This window comes from Hippocampus guttulatus, chromosome 14 (assembly GCF_054856545.1).
Source record: "Hippocampus guttulatus isolate MCC_2025c chromosome 14, RoL_Hgut_1.0, whole genome shotgun sequence".
NCBI lineage: Eukaryota > Metazoa > Chordata > Actinopteri > Syngnathiformes > Syngnathidae > Hippocampus > Hippocampus guttulatus.
In genome coordinates this window covers 10,357,287-10,374,743 of record NC_141274.1, presented here as the reverse complement: position 1 = coordinate 10,374,743, position 17,457 = coordinate 10,357,287, and the positions used below count along the sequence as shown (strand labels likewise).

Below are 17,457 nucleotides of genomic sequence, written 5' to 3'. Positions count from 1 at the left end.
TTCATGCGTGTACGTGTGTGTGCGTGTGTGCGTGCATGCGTGCGTGCATGTGTACGTGTTTTGTGCTTCAAATATAAGACAGAAATTGAAGACTCATTCACTCAAGTTTATTAGACTTTATTAAACATTTTACAGAGACGCTGTTTTAATTTTTTTGTTAAAGTGCCACCAGATAATCTCCTGGGTAACATTCCTTACAGCTATATTAATCTCAAAACCAAACAGGTCACATAAAGGAGTTCCTGACAACAAACAATTTTCAATAGGATTTATGCAATTCAAATCATGGTCCCTGGTTACCATCACTGGTAAATCAAATATCTCATAATACACATCCATTGACAATGGAAGAAAGGTGAACCTAGTGCAAAGACACAAAGAGGAGCTCCTCAAACAAGATATCCTGTTGAGCTCCCATAATACCAGAAATACATTAAATATGTATAACAATAAATATATTATATTACAGTAAATGCGTTTGAATTCTGACTGATTCTTCCTACCCGTTCTCCAGAGGAGAGTACATTCTCGCATTACTATGCTACTCGCTCAGCCAGAGGAACACATACTGCAGGTTTCTTTCTCCATCCCGTCGGAAGGCCAGTCAGTCACCTCAGACATTCAAAGACTCACAATCACATCAGTAAACGCACGATAGAAATTGCATCGCAGTTGAGGGTCACACGTTACAAACATCGATAACTTATGGACGAGGAATAATGACTCGCACTATTTCCGCTCTATACTTTCTTTGGCCAACAAAGTCAGTGTTATTTCAATTTTAAATTTACAAATCATCACCATGTACGACACGTGAAGATACATTGACATGAAAATACCTGAATCTGTCGACAATGAGAATGCAATAGTTCCGATATCATCAAATATGAATAAATATTCTTTGAGAACACACATACGGGTATCACGTGATTGCATGAAACAGAAAATGAGCCGGCGTTTTAAAATCATGATCACAGACAGAAGAACTACCAACATGGTCGTGACCTGTCTAGCTTCCAGAAGATAAGAGATCCAAGCAGCCGGACGTTCCTCTCAGCATTTAGTACCTTTTGCTGTACTCGTATACTGCCGTCGTTATGTTATCTTTAATCCATTTCTCTAAAATACTTCTATATACACGCGGGGTGCCACCCGCACTCTTGTTTTTTACACAAGAATAATTTTGTGATGCTTGTCAGGTTTGGAGCTGTGCTTTACTGCTTTTCGCGCACACGAGCGCGCACACACACACACACACACGTTGAACAACAATCTACATTAACATGACACTAGATTGAACACACGCAGTACAAGACTTCCCACCAGCACACATCCATCAGTTACCTGAAACTATCTCACCATATATGGAGCTAAAGGAGGACAAATGTGTGTGCGGGGAGCGGGGTTGGGGGGTTGCAGTCTTATTGTTTGGTTCTCTCCTCAGGATCATGTGAAATCGAAATATAACACGTACAACACAGGTGCAGTGCGAAAAGGGGGTCTACAGGTCACGACCCAGCCTCTCTATCTCATCAATGAGGAAGTCGATGTCAGATTGGGTGGCCGCATGGTTGGAGACGACCATACGGAAGAAGTTGACTTTATTGCCCTGAGGCTGGTAGCCCACCATGGTGGTCCCTGACTCCATCATCATGGCCTTGATCTTTGGTGCAACCTGGCGATGAAAAACATTTTTAAAAATGCAGCTCAGGACATTTCAAGATGACGTCACATGTTTATCTGGGTGGCAAACGCCCAATTGATCATCCGAGGACAACACGAGTTAAACAATTGCTTATGTGTCAGCTTGAAGGCGGTCTTGTGTTCTTCTCTGCATCACAATTTACAAGTCCACTCGACTTATTATCCTCACCCACACGTTCTGCTGGATTTATTTGGATTTTTTGGGGGGGGGGTGTAAAAAGAAAACCGAAAGCTTTGGGGTTCTATCTGTTTTTGTTATTGTTTAACGTCAGGTCAGAGGTAGCCAAATTCTTTTTTTTGCCACCCAGAACTCTTGTGGCTTCGATCATTTACCACCCTGATGAAAATTGCTCTAATCTCTCTTTGGTAACAATATTAACAGAGGCATCTCACTCTGTGGAGCTTCTCCCGCTTCTCCTCACTGTCTGGCATTCCCCTCAGGCTGGGTGGGATGTACCAGAAGCAAACGTTGGTGTGCTGAGGCTGGGGGCGGAAATGGTCACAAGTGCATTAAACTCAAGATGGAAGACGCAGAGCGACGTTAAAACCAAATGAGGACGGCTTACCACGCCATCAAACACCATCTCATACCCCTCCCTATTCTTGATCTTGTTGTACAGGTACTGAGACAAATCCAAGCACCTGTCAATGTGCTGCTCAAACCCAGTGGTGCCCTGTGAGGGGGAAACAGCGCAGTAAAAATGTGAAAGGGGCCCGTCATGACGCTAAAACGACGGCGTGGTTTTAAATATGTGTGTGTTTGTGTAAGCTTGTTTTAAAGCTGTATGTCCAATTTTACCTTCGCCTTCCACATGAGCCAGAACTTAAATATGTCCACATGCCGGCCACATTGGATGGCTTTGTCCCCGGTGTCGTACGTGACGTCGTACTGCTTGTCTTGTTGGAACAAATAACCGGCGCACATGGAGTTGCAGCCGCCCATCAGTCCCTGCAAAACACGCGTCACATTCAAATCTCTGTTCAGCTTTTTCCCCGTGACTCCTCTGCTCAAGACCCGCTGGGAAAACAGAAAGAGAAATGAGCTCTCAAGTCCTGACGGTACAACGCGCGCCGCTACCAAGGTGACCCCTGCGGAATGCGACTTATTCAGTGCGCGAGCTCCGTAGCGTACCTTCTCCCTAACGAGGATGGCGGAGCACTGGAGCGGCACGCCCATCATCTTGTGAGGGTTCCACGTGACAGAGTTGGCTCTGCAAAGTTTCCGTTGCATTGAATTGACCGGGGATACGGGGAGCACGCTGCCGTTTCCGGAAATTACCTCTCAATCCCGTTGAGTTTATGGCGGTGCTTCCTGGACATCAGCAGGCCGCCACCCCACGCTCCCTTCGAAGATAAGACGACACTTTTTTTGCCCGTGCATCAGTGCATATTAGGTTCAATTAAATGATGTTTGAGACTTACGTCAACGTGCAGCCACAGGTTGTACTTCTCGCAAATGTCCGCAATCTCATTGATGGGGTCAAAGGCACCGTAGACGGTGGAGCCACCGGTGGCGTTCACAAATAATGGCACGTAACCCTGCGAAAGGCGCCGCACGCTTAACACTTGGAGATCACCAACGTTAGCGACAGAGCAAACAAGGAAGAGGAAAGTCAAATCAAGAGCCCACCTTCTGTTTGGCGTCAAGGATCTTGGCCTCCAGATCCGCAGGAATGACCCTCCCCCTGAAAGAGTGGAACAACACAAAAAAACGGGGCTCCCAAAAGTCACGACACACTTCCTTTTTTTTTTTCTTTCTATTTTGTTTCAGGTATCGGTTAGATGGGGTCTGGCCATCAGGCATTTGACAGTTTGCGTTTTTTTGTCAGCATATCGTTTCCCCTCGCCGCGGTTCACCCAATTGATTTCTTGCGGCCTGCCAAGCCGTTTTTCTTCCCCTAACCGCAGTTCTGTTCTTGTTCGAGAAGCTTTATGGCACTGCTCACACTGCTTCAACACTCGGCACAATTTATGCAATACTTGACACGTTTCTCTATACGGTTTCTCTTTTTTCGACCAAAGCACACAGCCGACGGCCTGCTACCACTCGCACCGTGGATGAAAACGTCAACCTCCTTCATTAGGCATTTGCACAAAGCCAAAGAAAGTCGATCCCATTCACTGGAATTCAGCCTCAGCAAAAGCTCGATTGAGCAGACGCTTCGGAGAGTGATGAAGCTCCACCCGTAACGATTTGCAGTTGTTCAGCTCGATATTCTTTCGCTTGAAGCCTTTGAACAAACAAGCTTGAGAACTCTCTGGAGAAGGCCTCTTGTAGGAGCTCCGTGCGACGGTCGTAGCGGGCTTTACGCGGCGTGAATGATCAACAACGGATCCTGTTTAGGGAAACTTGCCATAAATTGGACCAAGCGTTGGAGCAGTGCGATAGCCATAAAACTTCTTAAATTGGCGCTAAATTGCAGTCGGGGACAGAAAAACAAGTTTGCAACACTGCTCCAAGGGCAATTGGCGAGTCACGGGCACGGCAACGCGATGCTTACAAAACCTGCAACGCCCAAAGCTGTCAAAGGCCTCACATTTGTTCAAAGGAACTGAAACTAACAAATAAATCATTAAAAACAAAGTCAATACATTGAGGCCTTGGGAAAAAAAGCCTTGTGAGAGAATCCATGTCCAGCTGTTGACCCTTTACTGCATTCCTTCATTTTACTTTTCAAATGGACTTAATGCGTTACCTCTCATCCGTGCTCAGCAGAATCACATTCTCGGTGCCAAATCCCAGAGCAGCACCGGCCTTCTTGATGGAGTAGTGGCTCTGCAGGAACAAAACGCGTCAGTTCATGGTGACTCGCTTATTGACACGGTTGCTCAATAAGCCATCAAGGGCGATGGAGCTTTTGTGGCCTAATCTTAGCTTCGCAGTTCTCTAAGGCCGGGTTGGGGAAAATATTCCGACCTGCTCTGTTCTTTAAGCCCGCCTACCAAGCATCAATTAAGCCATAAAATTATTTCATCAAAATATATCGATTTCATTCATTCATGTCACTACATAATTGGTGAATTGATTTATTATGAATCAACAAAAACATTTAAATCTAATCATTTAAAAATGCTTTTAGTTCGTCTATTAAATAATTACCTGATTAATTGTAACAAAATGATCAATGATAAATACAGTCCAAATAATTATTTACTTTAATAAAAGAGTGATCGCAACAATTGACTTGTTTATTGTTAAAATAAACAATTTTATGAACATGTTTCAACATCCTTTTTTTTTTCTTCAAATGACTTGGCCCATTTGTCTTTTTTACAAAATCGAGCTTTCCCCCACCCACTCCAAGGACATTCATTAAAAGTAAACTTCTCCAACATACATGTTCCGATGTGAACAGAACCAGACGAGGAGCAGCAGACATGCCCTTGGTCTTGACCTCGGGGAAATACTTGTAACGAGCGATCATCACACTGTACATGTTAGAAATAGCGCCCCCTATGGAGCAGAAGAGACATTCATGTTTCAAACGGAAATCTGGCTCAATCAAGTGACACAAACCTCAGTTCTTGAAACCACCATGTTTAGGAACAAATTGGTTCCAACCAAAAACAGAGAGTTTGATCCAACCAAACTCTCTGTTTGGCTTTCCCTCGCACAGCATAAACATTGTTCACACTGAGCATCTGTAGTTCACATCCAAATATGTATCTTTTTGCTTTTTTAAAAATCTAAATTAACTAGTATGGCTCCCTCGAACGTGAAAAGTACAAGTAATAGCACAATTAGGACTGTCGGGAACAAAATGTATAGTACAGTAAATTAGCTCAAATGAATAGATGGGGTTGTCTGAACATATTGGTAAAATATAGACAAATTGCTAAAAACAGGACATTTTTTCCCATAATGCCATGGGGTATTGACTTGCGCATGCGCAATTGTGCACTACAGCCAGTTAACAGGTGGAGAGGACGAAGCTCACCAACAATGAAAAGTGAGTAAACAAAGTGAATTGTCCATTTGTGACCCCCAAGAGTGCTTGTGGCGCACAATGGTGCATGTCAATACACCGTGGCATTATGGGAAAAATTCTGTATGTATGTCGCCCGGTCAAAACTGTTTACTGTTTACAGGAAGATGTAAAGCAAAATAATGGAAACTGACAGCAAATGCACAGTCCAATATTATAGTTCGGTCTTACGCCACACGGTGGCGCCTCTTCAATTTATTACATTTTCTTTAAACTTACGGAATACACTTTTTTTTTTTTTTGTCATAGACTCGGGCGGGTGTGGTAAAGCTGAGTGACTGTTACATTTGTCTTTGTTTCACTGCTAATCCCCCTCGATTTTTGATTTTATTTTTACAGTAAAAGACAAAAGTAACCATATTTGCTAATCCATGTTGCTAACCTGGCGAGAAAAGGCCGTCTCCCTCGCCACCGGGCCAGCCAATCATCTCTCTCATCTTCTTCAGGGTCAGCTGCTCCATTAAAACAAACACCGGAGCGATCTCGTAGGTGAACCTGTCAATCACAAGGCACAAAATGCTCGCATCAGCGCATCGTGGGTCATCGCGGCACCGTCTGAGTCATTAGCAACCACGGGTTCAGGAAGAAGAGAGCATTTTGTATGCGTGCGCATAAATAGCGATTGGTTTTCCATTAACTCCTCCACAATTCCATCCGCAGAGCGCAAATCGGAGCCTGTGCCGACTGCGCTAATTAAAGCGTGCGATAGGAGTCTTACAGGCGGCAAACATTCATATTCAAATGCCTTGTGAAATCCCTTAGTAGTCTAATTAAAGCACACAATGCTGCGATGGCTATCTGTCAATCCTGCCAACCTCAGTCACAATTCCGAATGCTGCTGATTTGACAGCTGAGAGGGCTTCGGTGTGTGTTTGGGAAAGATAACGCGTGTGTCTGTGTGTGCGCGCGTGTATTGACCACAACATACGAAAAAAAATGTGATAATGAATTCCCCTGTATAGTTGAATGAAAGAAAACGATTAGAAGTCACAGGGATGAAAGTGGTGTCGGACAACAAAAGAAATGCGGGCAGAAGTGAAAGTTGGTGAAATGTGTCACATAAATCTTTCGGTAGCCGACACCGACTCCACACCTCCCACACTGGTTGATCTCTCTTTGTAATGAGGCCACTTAGGGCACTACCATTACCGTGGAAAACATCTTGTTCGCAATTACTCGGCATGTTCTGCAGCGCAGGAAAAGCTTTGTGTTTTTGTGTGCAAAAAGGAGGCGAGATTAAAAAAGAAGAGAGAGAGAGAGAGAGGAGAAACAAAGAAAAAGGAGGGGGTGACTTTCATGAGAGGACATTGAAAAGACATTAGGGCTACTAAAAAAATGTATAAAAGTCTTAATAATGGAGAGCTGGCACGAGGCAAATCGAATGAGGAAGAAAAAAAGAAAAATACATCGTGATTAGCCACTGTGAATTGCATACACGCAGGCATACGCTTTCTCTCTCATATATATATATATATATATAAGGAGACCAAACAAATATATTCCAATCTCAGACACAAAACCTCTTTAAAATTCTCTTCCCTGCGAGTCATTTCACGGCATAATGACAATGATGGTGATGATGATCGCAATCAGAGCCAATCAGGGGTCTTTTGAGGGTGAAAATTACCCCTCAGTCACCTGGCAGTCTCCAGGGAAAGCCCCTAAATGCCCTTATTACCATCATCAAGGGCGCTCCTTGCGTGCGCGAGTCCCTTTGAATGTGTGGCTTTTATGTGACTAACCCCATGACACGCATCGTGCCTCTGCGGCGTGCAGCCCCCGCCGACTCCGACCATGTCCAAGGGGGACAATGCAACGAGCGGTCCGCGGGGAGCCGCAGCAGCCACTTTCCACAGTGTGGCAGTGTTTTGTGGGGCGCCTGAGGACATTTTGTGACAGTGTGGGGCCCAGCTGGCCTATCTGCTAAGACCAGCTCACAATGAGCCCGCAGTCAATGGACTGGAAACTCTTGCTGCTGTATCTGGGACAGCCAGAGCTCGTGTGAGTGTAAAAACTGGTGTCATTAGGAAAGCACACACTCGCTCATGGATGTGTGTGCGTGTGCGTGCGCGCGTGTGTATGTGTGTGTGTGTGTGTGTGTGGTCCTACAATATGCTGACATAGAGGAGGGGGTGGTTGTAGGAGAAATGTTTTGAGAAATTGCATATTTTGAGTGTCTCAATCTGTGTTGATTATGTCTGCATTGAGCTTTTATTCCTCAACGAAGTAGGTAAAATAAATGACTGCTGAAATATTCCCAATACATATAGAGCTGAAAAATAATAATCATGAATATTTTGATTAATAGTGAAATCCCAATAAACGAATACCATTATTCACGGAGTTCAAAACTGTATTTATTCTACCCTGTGGCTTCGTAGTAAAAGACTGCAGGTACAAGACTGGCCTGCCTGCAGTCCAGACCTGTCTCTGATTGAAAATATGTGGCACATTATGAAGCATAAAATGATAATCCATCCATCCATTTTCAAATCTGCCTCTCTTCGGGTTCTGTACTTTCTATCGCTTCATAATTCTCATTTATTATTCCTCATTTTATTCATTGAAAGCCAAAACCAAAAGAAGAGGCTAAGTGTGAGCGATTCGTCATTCAGACGTTATACAATGGCAAGAATGCTTTTTATTTTATTTTTTTATTTTTATTTTTTATTGGGACTTAATCCGTGTTTGGGTGCACCCGTGTGGCGAAAAGGTGTGACGTTGATGTGGTTCATGCCCTCGATCAGACCAGGCCTCAACGTAGCCGTGAGCCGGGATCAATATGCAATCTAACCACCCCTGCGGCGGGACAGACTGTGATACACGGAGCCGCTCGACGGCTGCCAACACTCTCCCAACTCACAAGTCTTTACGGGGGAAAAAAATTGCATTTACAATGACAAGCGGTGCTCCACTGAGCCAAGTGACCTACAAACTGCAGATTCTGTCACGGCATGCAGAGGGGTGGTCTCCCTTTATGGTTCATGGTGTCAACAAACACAAGCACGCCAATAAAGACAAGCACGTATGACTTACATGTTGGTGTTGGCAGTCGAGGTGAGCCACTCCCCTGCCAGACCGATGATGTCTAAACCCGAGGACAACTGGTTGAAGAAACGAGGGTGACCTAGAGAAAAGCAAAGGAACACATCACAACCGGTTGTTGAACAACAACTAAGACATGAGAACGCAAGCATTTTAATTGTCTGGGGCGATGCTACTGCAATCACCAATAAGCTAACTTCACGTCAATTTGTGTCTTTTGTAAGGCAACTAAACCGAAATGGTTTGTTGCACCGCTCTGGTAACAAGGTGATAATTTGACAGCCATTTAGACTCAAGGTGCATGCACACACACTCGGCCTCAACAATGCCTACAGCCTAAATGCAGTCATGGATATAAATAGCATGCAAATGTGGTGTTAGTAGGCCCACATGATCAGTAGGTGTTATAGTGAAGCTGCGCTTAGTCACAGCAGTCGGTACGCCGATGCTATTGAAGGAGATACAAAAATGACAGTGACAATCTGTCAGAAGAGCCAATTGTTATAAATTGCGACGATAGTACAGTCAGACCGCAGATTGCACTCATGTAAAACTGCACCGTATCATCTTGAGAGGTGTTTATAGGCCTCAAGTGATGAGTTTAATTCATCCCGTGAAAATGCTTAAAACTCAAAATGAAATGAAACGCTACTAATCCGTTTCAACTTTGCAAAACAGCAACAAAAAAATCCATCCATACATTAAAAAGAATGTAATGTTGTCGTTTCAACAGGCCAGTATTAAAAAGACCAATCGATATTATGAACACAGTGTGGTAGTCATTTTCAATTTTTTATCCCTGCAAGTATTGTTATATTATCTGTTGACATAATTTGCCCCACCATTTGTGTTCAGTAATCCTTCGCATAAAGGTTTATACAAAACTCTGTGACGCCAATGCTGTCCCGTTTTGCAATGTTGGTTTGGAAGAGGCTACGGCAAATTTGTGGACTGTTTGACACTTTCCTACCCCCCCCCCCCCCAAAAAGGCTTGCATATTGCATGAATATTTGCAATACTAGTAGTTGAGCGTACAGTATTGGAGTTACCGTGTAAAAGAGTCGGACATGCATAGCTGCAGACTACACTAGGATGTGGAGTTCACGTTCAATGCCACGGCCAGCTCCTCATCTCATCCAAGCAATCAGGAACCTCCGAATTAAAGGTGACGTAGACGCAAAGTGATATACGGTATGAAACCCAAGGGACAGTTTGAGCGTTGTCACTTTAACAGCTGCAAACAGGCCGCGGTAGGACGCCCTGAGGCGACACTTACTTTAATAAGTGAGACGGGAGAGCACAGGGACGTAATACACCACGGGGGCAATAAATAAGGCAGTCGACTGCCAACAGATTCTTTGAAAGCGGGGGAGCTGAATTTGACTTTGCATTGGTGTCATGAATTCACCTTTCCTCCACCCTTAATTGGCCAAGAGCGATTCACAATCAAGCCTCCTGAATCCCCACTCCCAATTCATCTGCTTTTATGCAAATATACCAAAAAGCCTCGTGGTCCAGATATGGTGTTGTACATTTTTTATCCATTTCGTTGCCGCCTACCTGTCCGCACACCATATTTGAGCGTGTCCCTGCAGTCCACCAGGATCTGCTCCAGAGACTCGGGCTGGTCGGACAGTTCCAGGTTGAAGCCCTCCATGCCCTCCAGAAGCTGGTGAGGGTGGTGGAAGTCCAGCACCTTGGTGGAGCGGTCGAACGTCTTCTTCACATAGTTGGTTAGGATGTCAACCACCTCCAGTAAAAACTGCATGGTTGGTTCCTCGCCATTCTTTGCAGGCAACAGGTCTGGAAGACGCAGGGGCAAATGATTTCGGAGTACAGCTTATTTGTTTGGGTGAAAATATGCACCTTTTTACCAATGTATTAAACACAACATTCAAATTTAATCTCTGGGAGGAAGTACTATTTTATACATGCTTATGTTTCGGTCAATATGCATCTTCTCAACTCAGGAAGTATCATGTACATGTGTAGTCTATACTCTTCCTTTAACTTTTTTTTTTAAATACTAGCTGCACTGCATAAAATAATGATCAGCAGATCAATCAAAACATATTGAGTCTTGAAATGGCTGGAAATTTGGCTTTTTGACCATGCAACCCAAGAAAATCTCTCTCTCTATGTACGTATATATATATATAAATTTAAAATATATATATATGCAACCCAAGAAAAAATCTCTCTCTCTTTATGTACGTATATATATATATATATATATATATATATATATATATATATATATATGCATTGCCAACTTTTATTTAAATAATGTGAATTATAACACTCATTATTCACATATTTTATTAGCATACATTTCAGGCTGATAGAAATCACGTTTTTATTGTGCAGTTGTGAGTGATTTTATCTTTCCAAACACTATTCATAAAACAATAATTACTGAATTAAACTTTTGGGTTTGTTTGGGGGGGAGGGGGTCTACATTTGTTAAATTGTTTGTTTTTAAATATAATAGTGTTAATGATGAACCATCATTTTTTCTCTTTTTTATTTTATTTTTTCTGCTCACCTCGGGCAAAGAGGTTTGAGAAGTCGGTCTCGGTGCGTCGAAACCGAGCGTCCCTGTCACTGTTGTCGCAGGAGAGCAGGTTCTTCTGGCTCAGTCTGCCTTTCTCCTCCAAGCTGTTGTTTTTCTGCAGGAACCCTAGTGTGTTGCACGGCGAAGTGCACGAGTTATCACCAAACATCTCCATCACGCAATATTTCGAGCTGTAAAAATGTATAGATTTGAATGTTTAAAAAAAAGCGTCACTAGTCTAGCGGTGCTTCGCCATCATTTTAAAACAACGAATTTCTGGTGGAGGCCAAACTAAACCAAACCTTGGCTATAAACCACACCCCCGTCTCTCTCCCTTTCTCTCTCTCACTCACACACACACACACTAACACGCACGCACACTGATCGACTCAGTGATCCCGACAGCTTCCAGCTATGGCCCCGTACCGCCAGTAGACCCCCCCCCCCCCCCATAAAGAGGGTTAATGAAGGATGCCAGAGGCGCAGCATGTCTGCTTCCACTATATAGGCCTGCACGGTGATTGATCCGCTCCTGCGTGAAGGCCATAAGGCCCGCGCTAATTGCGCAACATAAAATACAAGTTTATATTGACAAAAAAAGAGGGGGGGGGAATTAACACAGCATTTGGATTTTCTATCATTTTCAGTTCACATTTAGAAATAGAGGGAATTCCAATATCACACTTTCAAAATCAATATCTCAAGCCACGAAGCTCTAAATCCATTGAAATGTAATTAAACGAATCTGTCATCGATTTGTCAATTTCCCATAGATCATAATCGCAAAAAAGATCCCACATTTTTTTTTGTTAGTCAGCTGTCTGGTAAATGTCTTGTTAATTAACAAACATTTAGATTTTTAATTAGGAGTTTACATTTGATAGCTGCGAATATATGTTCTGTTATTTCTTAACAAAACAAAAAAAAACACTCACTAAATTGTGACCTATGTAACTTTACATTTACAATAATTTATCTGACCGCGGATGCTTGCGAGCATATTTTTCCTCTGCTGTCTGAAGTCGGTTTGTCGCCGGGTTTGTTGAATGCAAAAGACATGCGGAGGATCCGGGGGCGGTCAGAGTGGGTGAGAGGAGCGCTCATCATCAGACCCACGGGGTAATGTCCACTGACCTTTCCAAGATGATAACGCACTGTGACAGTTTTGTTCTCACTGCTTCTTACAGTGGCCTATTTTCGAAGGGCGGGCAAATGGCCGCGAACGGAAGAAGAATCGCGACACGGTGGAATGTTTGGGAACACTCAGCCGACGCCATCGGAAACCAACAAAATGTCACGAGCTGCAAGTATGAAATAGTCGACGCTGTAAGGGCGGCCACGTTTATTTTATTGACCTGTTGCTGTATTGACGGCGTCATATTGAGGTGGGTTTTGACAGCGGAACGACGAATGCAAGTATTACTCACAATCATCAACGACAGTCATTCAAATTAAAAGCACCTTGTTGGATCCATTGGATTTATTTGATTATGTATTTATGTATTTAGCAAGTAATGTCATTCCCGTTTACCCCCCCCCCCCCCCCGACATACAAGGTGGCGTTCAGTACGGCGCTCAATGAATTAATTTGCATGTCGAAGCACACGACGGCGCGCTCGTTTACTGCAGTGGGACTACTTGATGTTGTTTGTTTATTAGGCTCGATTTTTTTCTCCCCCAAACAGATATTGACCGTTAATATGACTTACACATTCGTCCGAACGAAAACTCCGTCGCAAACCGAGGACCACCAAAACCTGCACGCTGATAATATTTGCAGGATGCAGGAGACAACTTACCACAAATCCTCATGCCCAGTTTCCTTGTACAGCCATGCATCCACGCATATTCGTAGGCTAAAACAGAATTAGACCTTTAGGTTTTGGGAGGTACAGCGGCGGGAGGGTGATGCAAAGGCGGCCAAGCACGGTGGAAGCGTGAGGCGGGCGACTATTTGGCCGGGTGTGTGACAACCAGACTGTATGAAAAGAGGCTATCATCTCGGAGAAAACATATACAATGGATTCTGCGTCTTCTTTCATTTGGGAACACCATTGCATCTCATTTCGTCATTTTTACTCCACGAAAAGATACAAAATAATTCCCAGATTTGAAGTGGTGCATTTGACTGTCTTAGTGAAAAGTCATTTTTGGTGTTGTTATAATTAAACCTTTTTAGGGATTCCTTGTCCTGGGCAAAAGGGGTAAGCCATAACGTTTATGACCAGTAAGGCCAAATCAATAGGGACACGCTGGCTCACACACTCGCGCACGCCCATGCAGCCAAAGAGGCCGAGTGGGAATTAACACCCGTGAAATGAGCTCACGGAGGAGGGTGGAAATTAATTGAGTAAAACGCCGTGTGTGACGGGAGCGAGCTGGTGATGGTCGTGGAAGTCTACAGCAGACACTTGGAGACACTCAAGAATCTCACACGAGAGCGTGGACATGCGTGAGCGGAGATGACGTCCAAGTGGAGCGAAAGCAAAGCGATAGATTCACGGCGTGAAAAAACAAAACCAAACCAAAAATAATAATAATAATAATCCAAGAGATCTTCACAACAACAACAATGATTTTTTTTTCAAGCGTTTAGGCCGAAGCGCAATCGCACGCACAAGCCCACGCGCGACCACATACGCCACAAGCCATCCAGAGTGAGATGAAGCATAGAGCAGCGATAATGGCAACATCCAGCAGCAGTACGTGGGCGAGTCGTATCAAAATAATAAGCATTATTGCCCATATGTATCCGTTCGATCATACATTTACTAAGGGAAAAAAAATATCTGTAATTATTAAGAATACAAACGTCGTGCCGTTCCGCACATATGGTGACATTTTTGAAATGTCCTAAAATATGTTTTTACGCGTTTCATATATGAAATAAAGATCGAATGTCACATCATTTCCTCGCCTGGCGGATTGCTTTTCGCACCGCTGCACCCAGACAGACAGGCAGACAGGCAGACAGACAACCCGGGAGACAGGCAGATGTGATGGCTCTGTTTTTTAACCGCAGTGATTAACGACGGAGCCAACACAGCAAATGACCCGGGCAAGAGTCGCCCCCCCCCTCCTCCATCCCCAGACAAAGAAGGAGGGGTGACGGCAGAGAGGAACGAGCCAGACGGACAGAGGCAGGGTGTGAGTGTGCGCTCTTTGAGCAAGGCACCCTTAGTCAGCCATGCACAGCAACTCGGCGAGGGGCTGCCCGAACGAGATGTGCCTTACCCTCGGGGGTCCATTTACAGCAAGGTGTTACATTCACTTACTTGTGGATGAGGGTCTTAAATTGGCGGTGTTGGGGTCCTGTTCCCCGCTGGTGGTTCTCGGCTCTGACGTGGCCATCACTCTCGTCGTTTATCTGATCTCCAAGAAGGCTATTATTCAACTTGCAAACAAAGCAGACCGGCGGGAACGATAAATCAGACACTTTGTCGCGCGTATGTCAATCTGAAAGATATAACAAAAAAAAAAGTCAATATTATTACTACTGTAATTTTGCATGTGCTATTGTAGAAACGATATATCATCCACGATAGCAGCTTGGGCACTCTTGAAATACGCAATTTGGAAGCACCATTGCGCACTGACAGAACTGACACAATAAGGATAAACGCTCGCGCGGTGATAGGTAACGCGCGCATCCATTTCGGAAATGCGCTGCGATATTTCTTGAACTCAATTAGCCATTAAGTTCTGTCAGAGCCGCAGTCTATCTCAGCCGATAGAAGACGGATACCTTAAAATAATAATACAAAAAAAAAGGAAACGTGATATCAAGGAAAGGACATGAAGAACTCACTGGAGAAAATATGACCCCCCTTCCCCCCCGCCGCCCCACTACCACCACCTTTCACTTTGAAACATATTGTCCACAAGACCTTGGGTAGATAAAAGAAACACGCAGATTTTTTTTTTGGGGTGGGGGGGGAATCAAGACACATTACATTTACACGAACATTGCTAAATAATCAAGATCGTTGGCAAAACAATAACAACCAAACACATCTAATTCGTTTTCGGCCATTTGTTATTGTGTTTGTCCTAAATCACCCTGATGTGTAAGATGCTTTTTAAACGGATTTTAAGGCGCCGTGAGTATATTTACGCATAAGCCACCGTGAGCGCGTCCGTGGAAAAAAAAAAAAAAAAGCAAGACGTCTTACCGGCACGCGGGAGCGCCTACAGGTAGCGGAATTCACAAAAGTAGACGGTTAAAAAAAAAAAGGCTCAGAGCGGCAGATGTCTGGAGACTAGAGCAAAGCGAGAAGAACATCCATTAGCATCCTTTCCAGTGGTGCACAAGTGAGCACTGTCCCCCCCTCAAGAACATTTTTATGCCTTATTTATATGAGGAGCTGCGGCTGCCCATTGGTCTGTTCGCACACACGCGCACAGAGTCGTGAGTCACACCCTCACCACCCTCCGATGACTCAGAAGGCTCGTCAAGGGACGCACACCATCGATTAAGAAGTGTGGGGGGGGGGGGGTTAATAGAAACAAACAAAAATGTGAATCTGTCATGATTCGGTTTAGGGACCAACAGGTGGCACTGTAGGGCTCCCCCGGCAGCTGCACACCTGTTGGTCATTTGGTAATTAGTTGTTTAAAAGGACTCCCAGCCCGAACATTCAGTGTCGGGTCATTGTTGCTCTTGCTACTGTCATGTTTGTTTGTTGCTGTTTGCTTGCAACTGTCATGTTTGTTTCTGTCATGGTTCTGTTCCTGTTAGTTTTTTACCACAGTCATGGTTTTGTTTTGCTACTTTGGATTCGTTTTGGTTGTTAGCACTTTGTTTGTTTTGGATTCAGTTTTCTGTTTTATTAAATACAGTTCGTCAAATACACCCTGCTCCTCCCTCCTGCCTGCTTTTTGGGGTCCACCACCACCTCGCTATGTGACAGAATGACCCGACCACCTGGACCCCGCAGGTACTAAGGACTGTTCCCTATTCCACCATGTGCCTGGCGGAGCGCGTCTGCGGCCGACACCCTTTCCCCTTTCAGGCAGCGCTGGGGATGCGGCTGTCCTGTTTTCGTCTCGTCAAGCCACGTCTACGGTGGGCCGAGCCCCGTCCGCGTCTACGTTGAGCCGAGGCTCGTCACGTGTCTGTTGGAGCAGAGTCACATTCACGTCGATGACGAGCCGTGCCACGCCCACGTCAGGCCGAGCCCCTGTTCACGTCCGGCTGTTCCATGTCCCCCGTTATGTCGAGCTCCGTCCACGTCAGGCCACGCCCAGCCAAAAGGATTGCCGTTGCTTTTGTTCCCGTTCCCTGGCGAGGTGAAGGTCACCGTCGCTTATCGTTCATGTATTCCGGCGAGGCGAAGGTCGCCGTCGCGTGTGTTCTTGTTCTGCGGCGAGGCAAGGGTTGCCGTCGGTTTTAGTTCCTGTTCCCCGGCGAGGCAACCCTTTTTGAACAACTTTGGAACGTCTGGGATCCGTCCCTTGAGGGAGGGGTACTGTCATGATTCGGTTTAGGGACCAACAGGTGGCACTGTAGGGCTCCCCCGGCAGCTGCACACCTGTTGGTCATAACTAATTAGGGCTTTAAAAGGACTCCCAGCCCGAACACTCAGTGTCGGGTCATTGTTGCTCTTGCTACTGTCATGCGTGTTGCTTCTTGCTACTGTCATGTGTGTTGCTGTTTGCTCTTAGCTTCTGTCATGTTTAGTTCATTATGTTTTAGCTTTAATCATGGTTTTTGTTTTGATACTTTGGACTTTGTTCGTTTTGGATGTAGTTTTCTTTGTTTTAAATACAATTCTTCAAATACACCCTGCTCCTGCCTGCTTTTTGGGGTCCACCACCACCTCGCTATGTGACAGAATGACCCGACCACCTGGACCCCGCAGGTACTAAGGACTGTTCCCTATTCCACCATGTGCCTGGCGGAGCGCGTCTGCGGCCGACACCCTTTCCCCTTTCAGGCAGCGCTGGGGATGCGGCTGTCCTGTTTTCGTCTCGTCAAGCCGCGTCTACGGTGGGCCGAGCCCCGTCCACGTCTACATTGAGCCGAGGCTCGTCACGTGTCTGTTGGAGCCGAGTCGCATTCACGTCGACGACGAGCCGTGCCACGTCCACGCCCACGTCAGGCCGAGCCCCTGTTCACGTCCGGCTGTTCCATGTCCCCCGTTACGTCGAGCTCCGTCCACGTCAGGC

The 17,457-nt window shown here is 45.1% G+C and overlaps 1 protein-coding gene across 4 annotated transcripts; it reads right to left on the bottom strand.

The window, feature by feature from the left end:
- Positions 1–101: 101 nt before the first annotated feature.
- Positions 102–15,639, bottom strand: LOC147194979 (glutamate decarboxylase 1-like). 4 transcript variants are annotated; one of them, XM_086128773.1, is made up of 17 exons: positions 15,462–15,639; positions 14,565–14,745; positions 13,089–13,145; positions 11,281–11,415; positions 10,296–10,538; positions 8,727–8,817; positions 6,073–6,185; positions 5,043–5,158; positions 4,401–4,480; positions 3,335–3,389; positions 3,127–3,243; positions 2,984–3,048; positions 2,837–2,915; positions 2,504–2,653; positions 2,271–2,378; positions 2,098–2,187; positions 102–1,675 (listed from the first exon to the last, which is right to left on the bottom strand). In XM_086128773.1, the coding sequence occupies exons 2-17, from the start codon at positions 14,638–14,640 to the stop codon at positions 1,502–1,504; spliced, it is 1,749 nt and encodes a 582-aa protein (XP_085984899.1). In that variant the 5' UTR covers positions 14,641–14,745; positions 15,462–15,639; the 3' UTR covers positions 102–1,501. The 4 variants fall into 4 exon arrangements, with proteins under 4 accessions (XP_085984899.1, XP_085984900.1, XP_085984901.1 ...); XM_086128774.1 differs by having other exon boundaries at positions 14,565–14,683; XM_086128775.1 differs by lacking the exon at positions 13,089–13,145 and having other exon boundaries at positions 15,462–15,638.
- Positions 15,640–17,457: the final 1,818 nt, after the last annotated feature.

Bases quoted from the DNA above. Each gene is read 5' to 3' on its own strand.
- LOC147194979 (XM_086128773.1), bottom strand. From the start codon at position 14,640: ATGGCCACGTCAGAGCCGAGAACCACCAGCGGGGAACAGGACCCCAAC. The intron at 6,186-8,726 runs GTAAGTCATACG...TGTGATTGACAG, and splicing joins TCGACTGCCAACACCAACAT to GTTCACCTACGAGATCGCTC. The intron at 5,159-6,072 runs GTTAGCAACATG...TCTGCTCCATAG, and splicing joins AGACGGCCTTTTCTCGCCAG to GGGGCGCTATTTCTAACATG.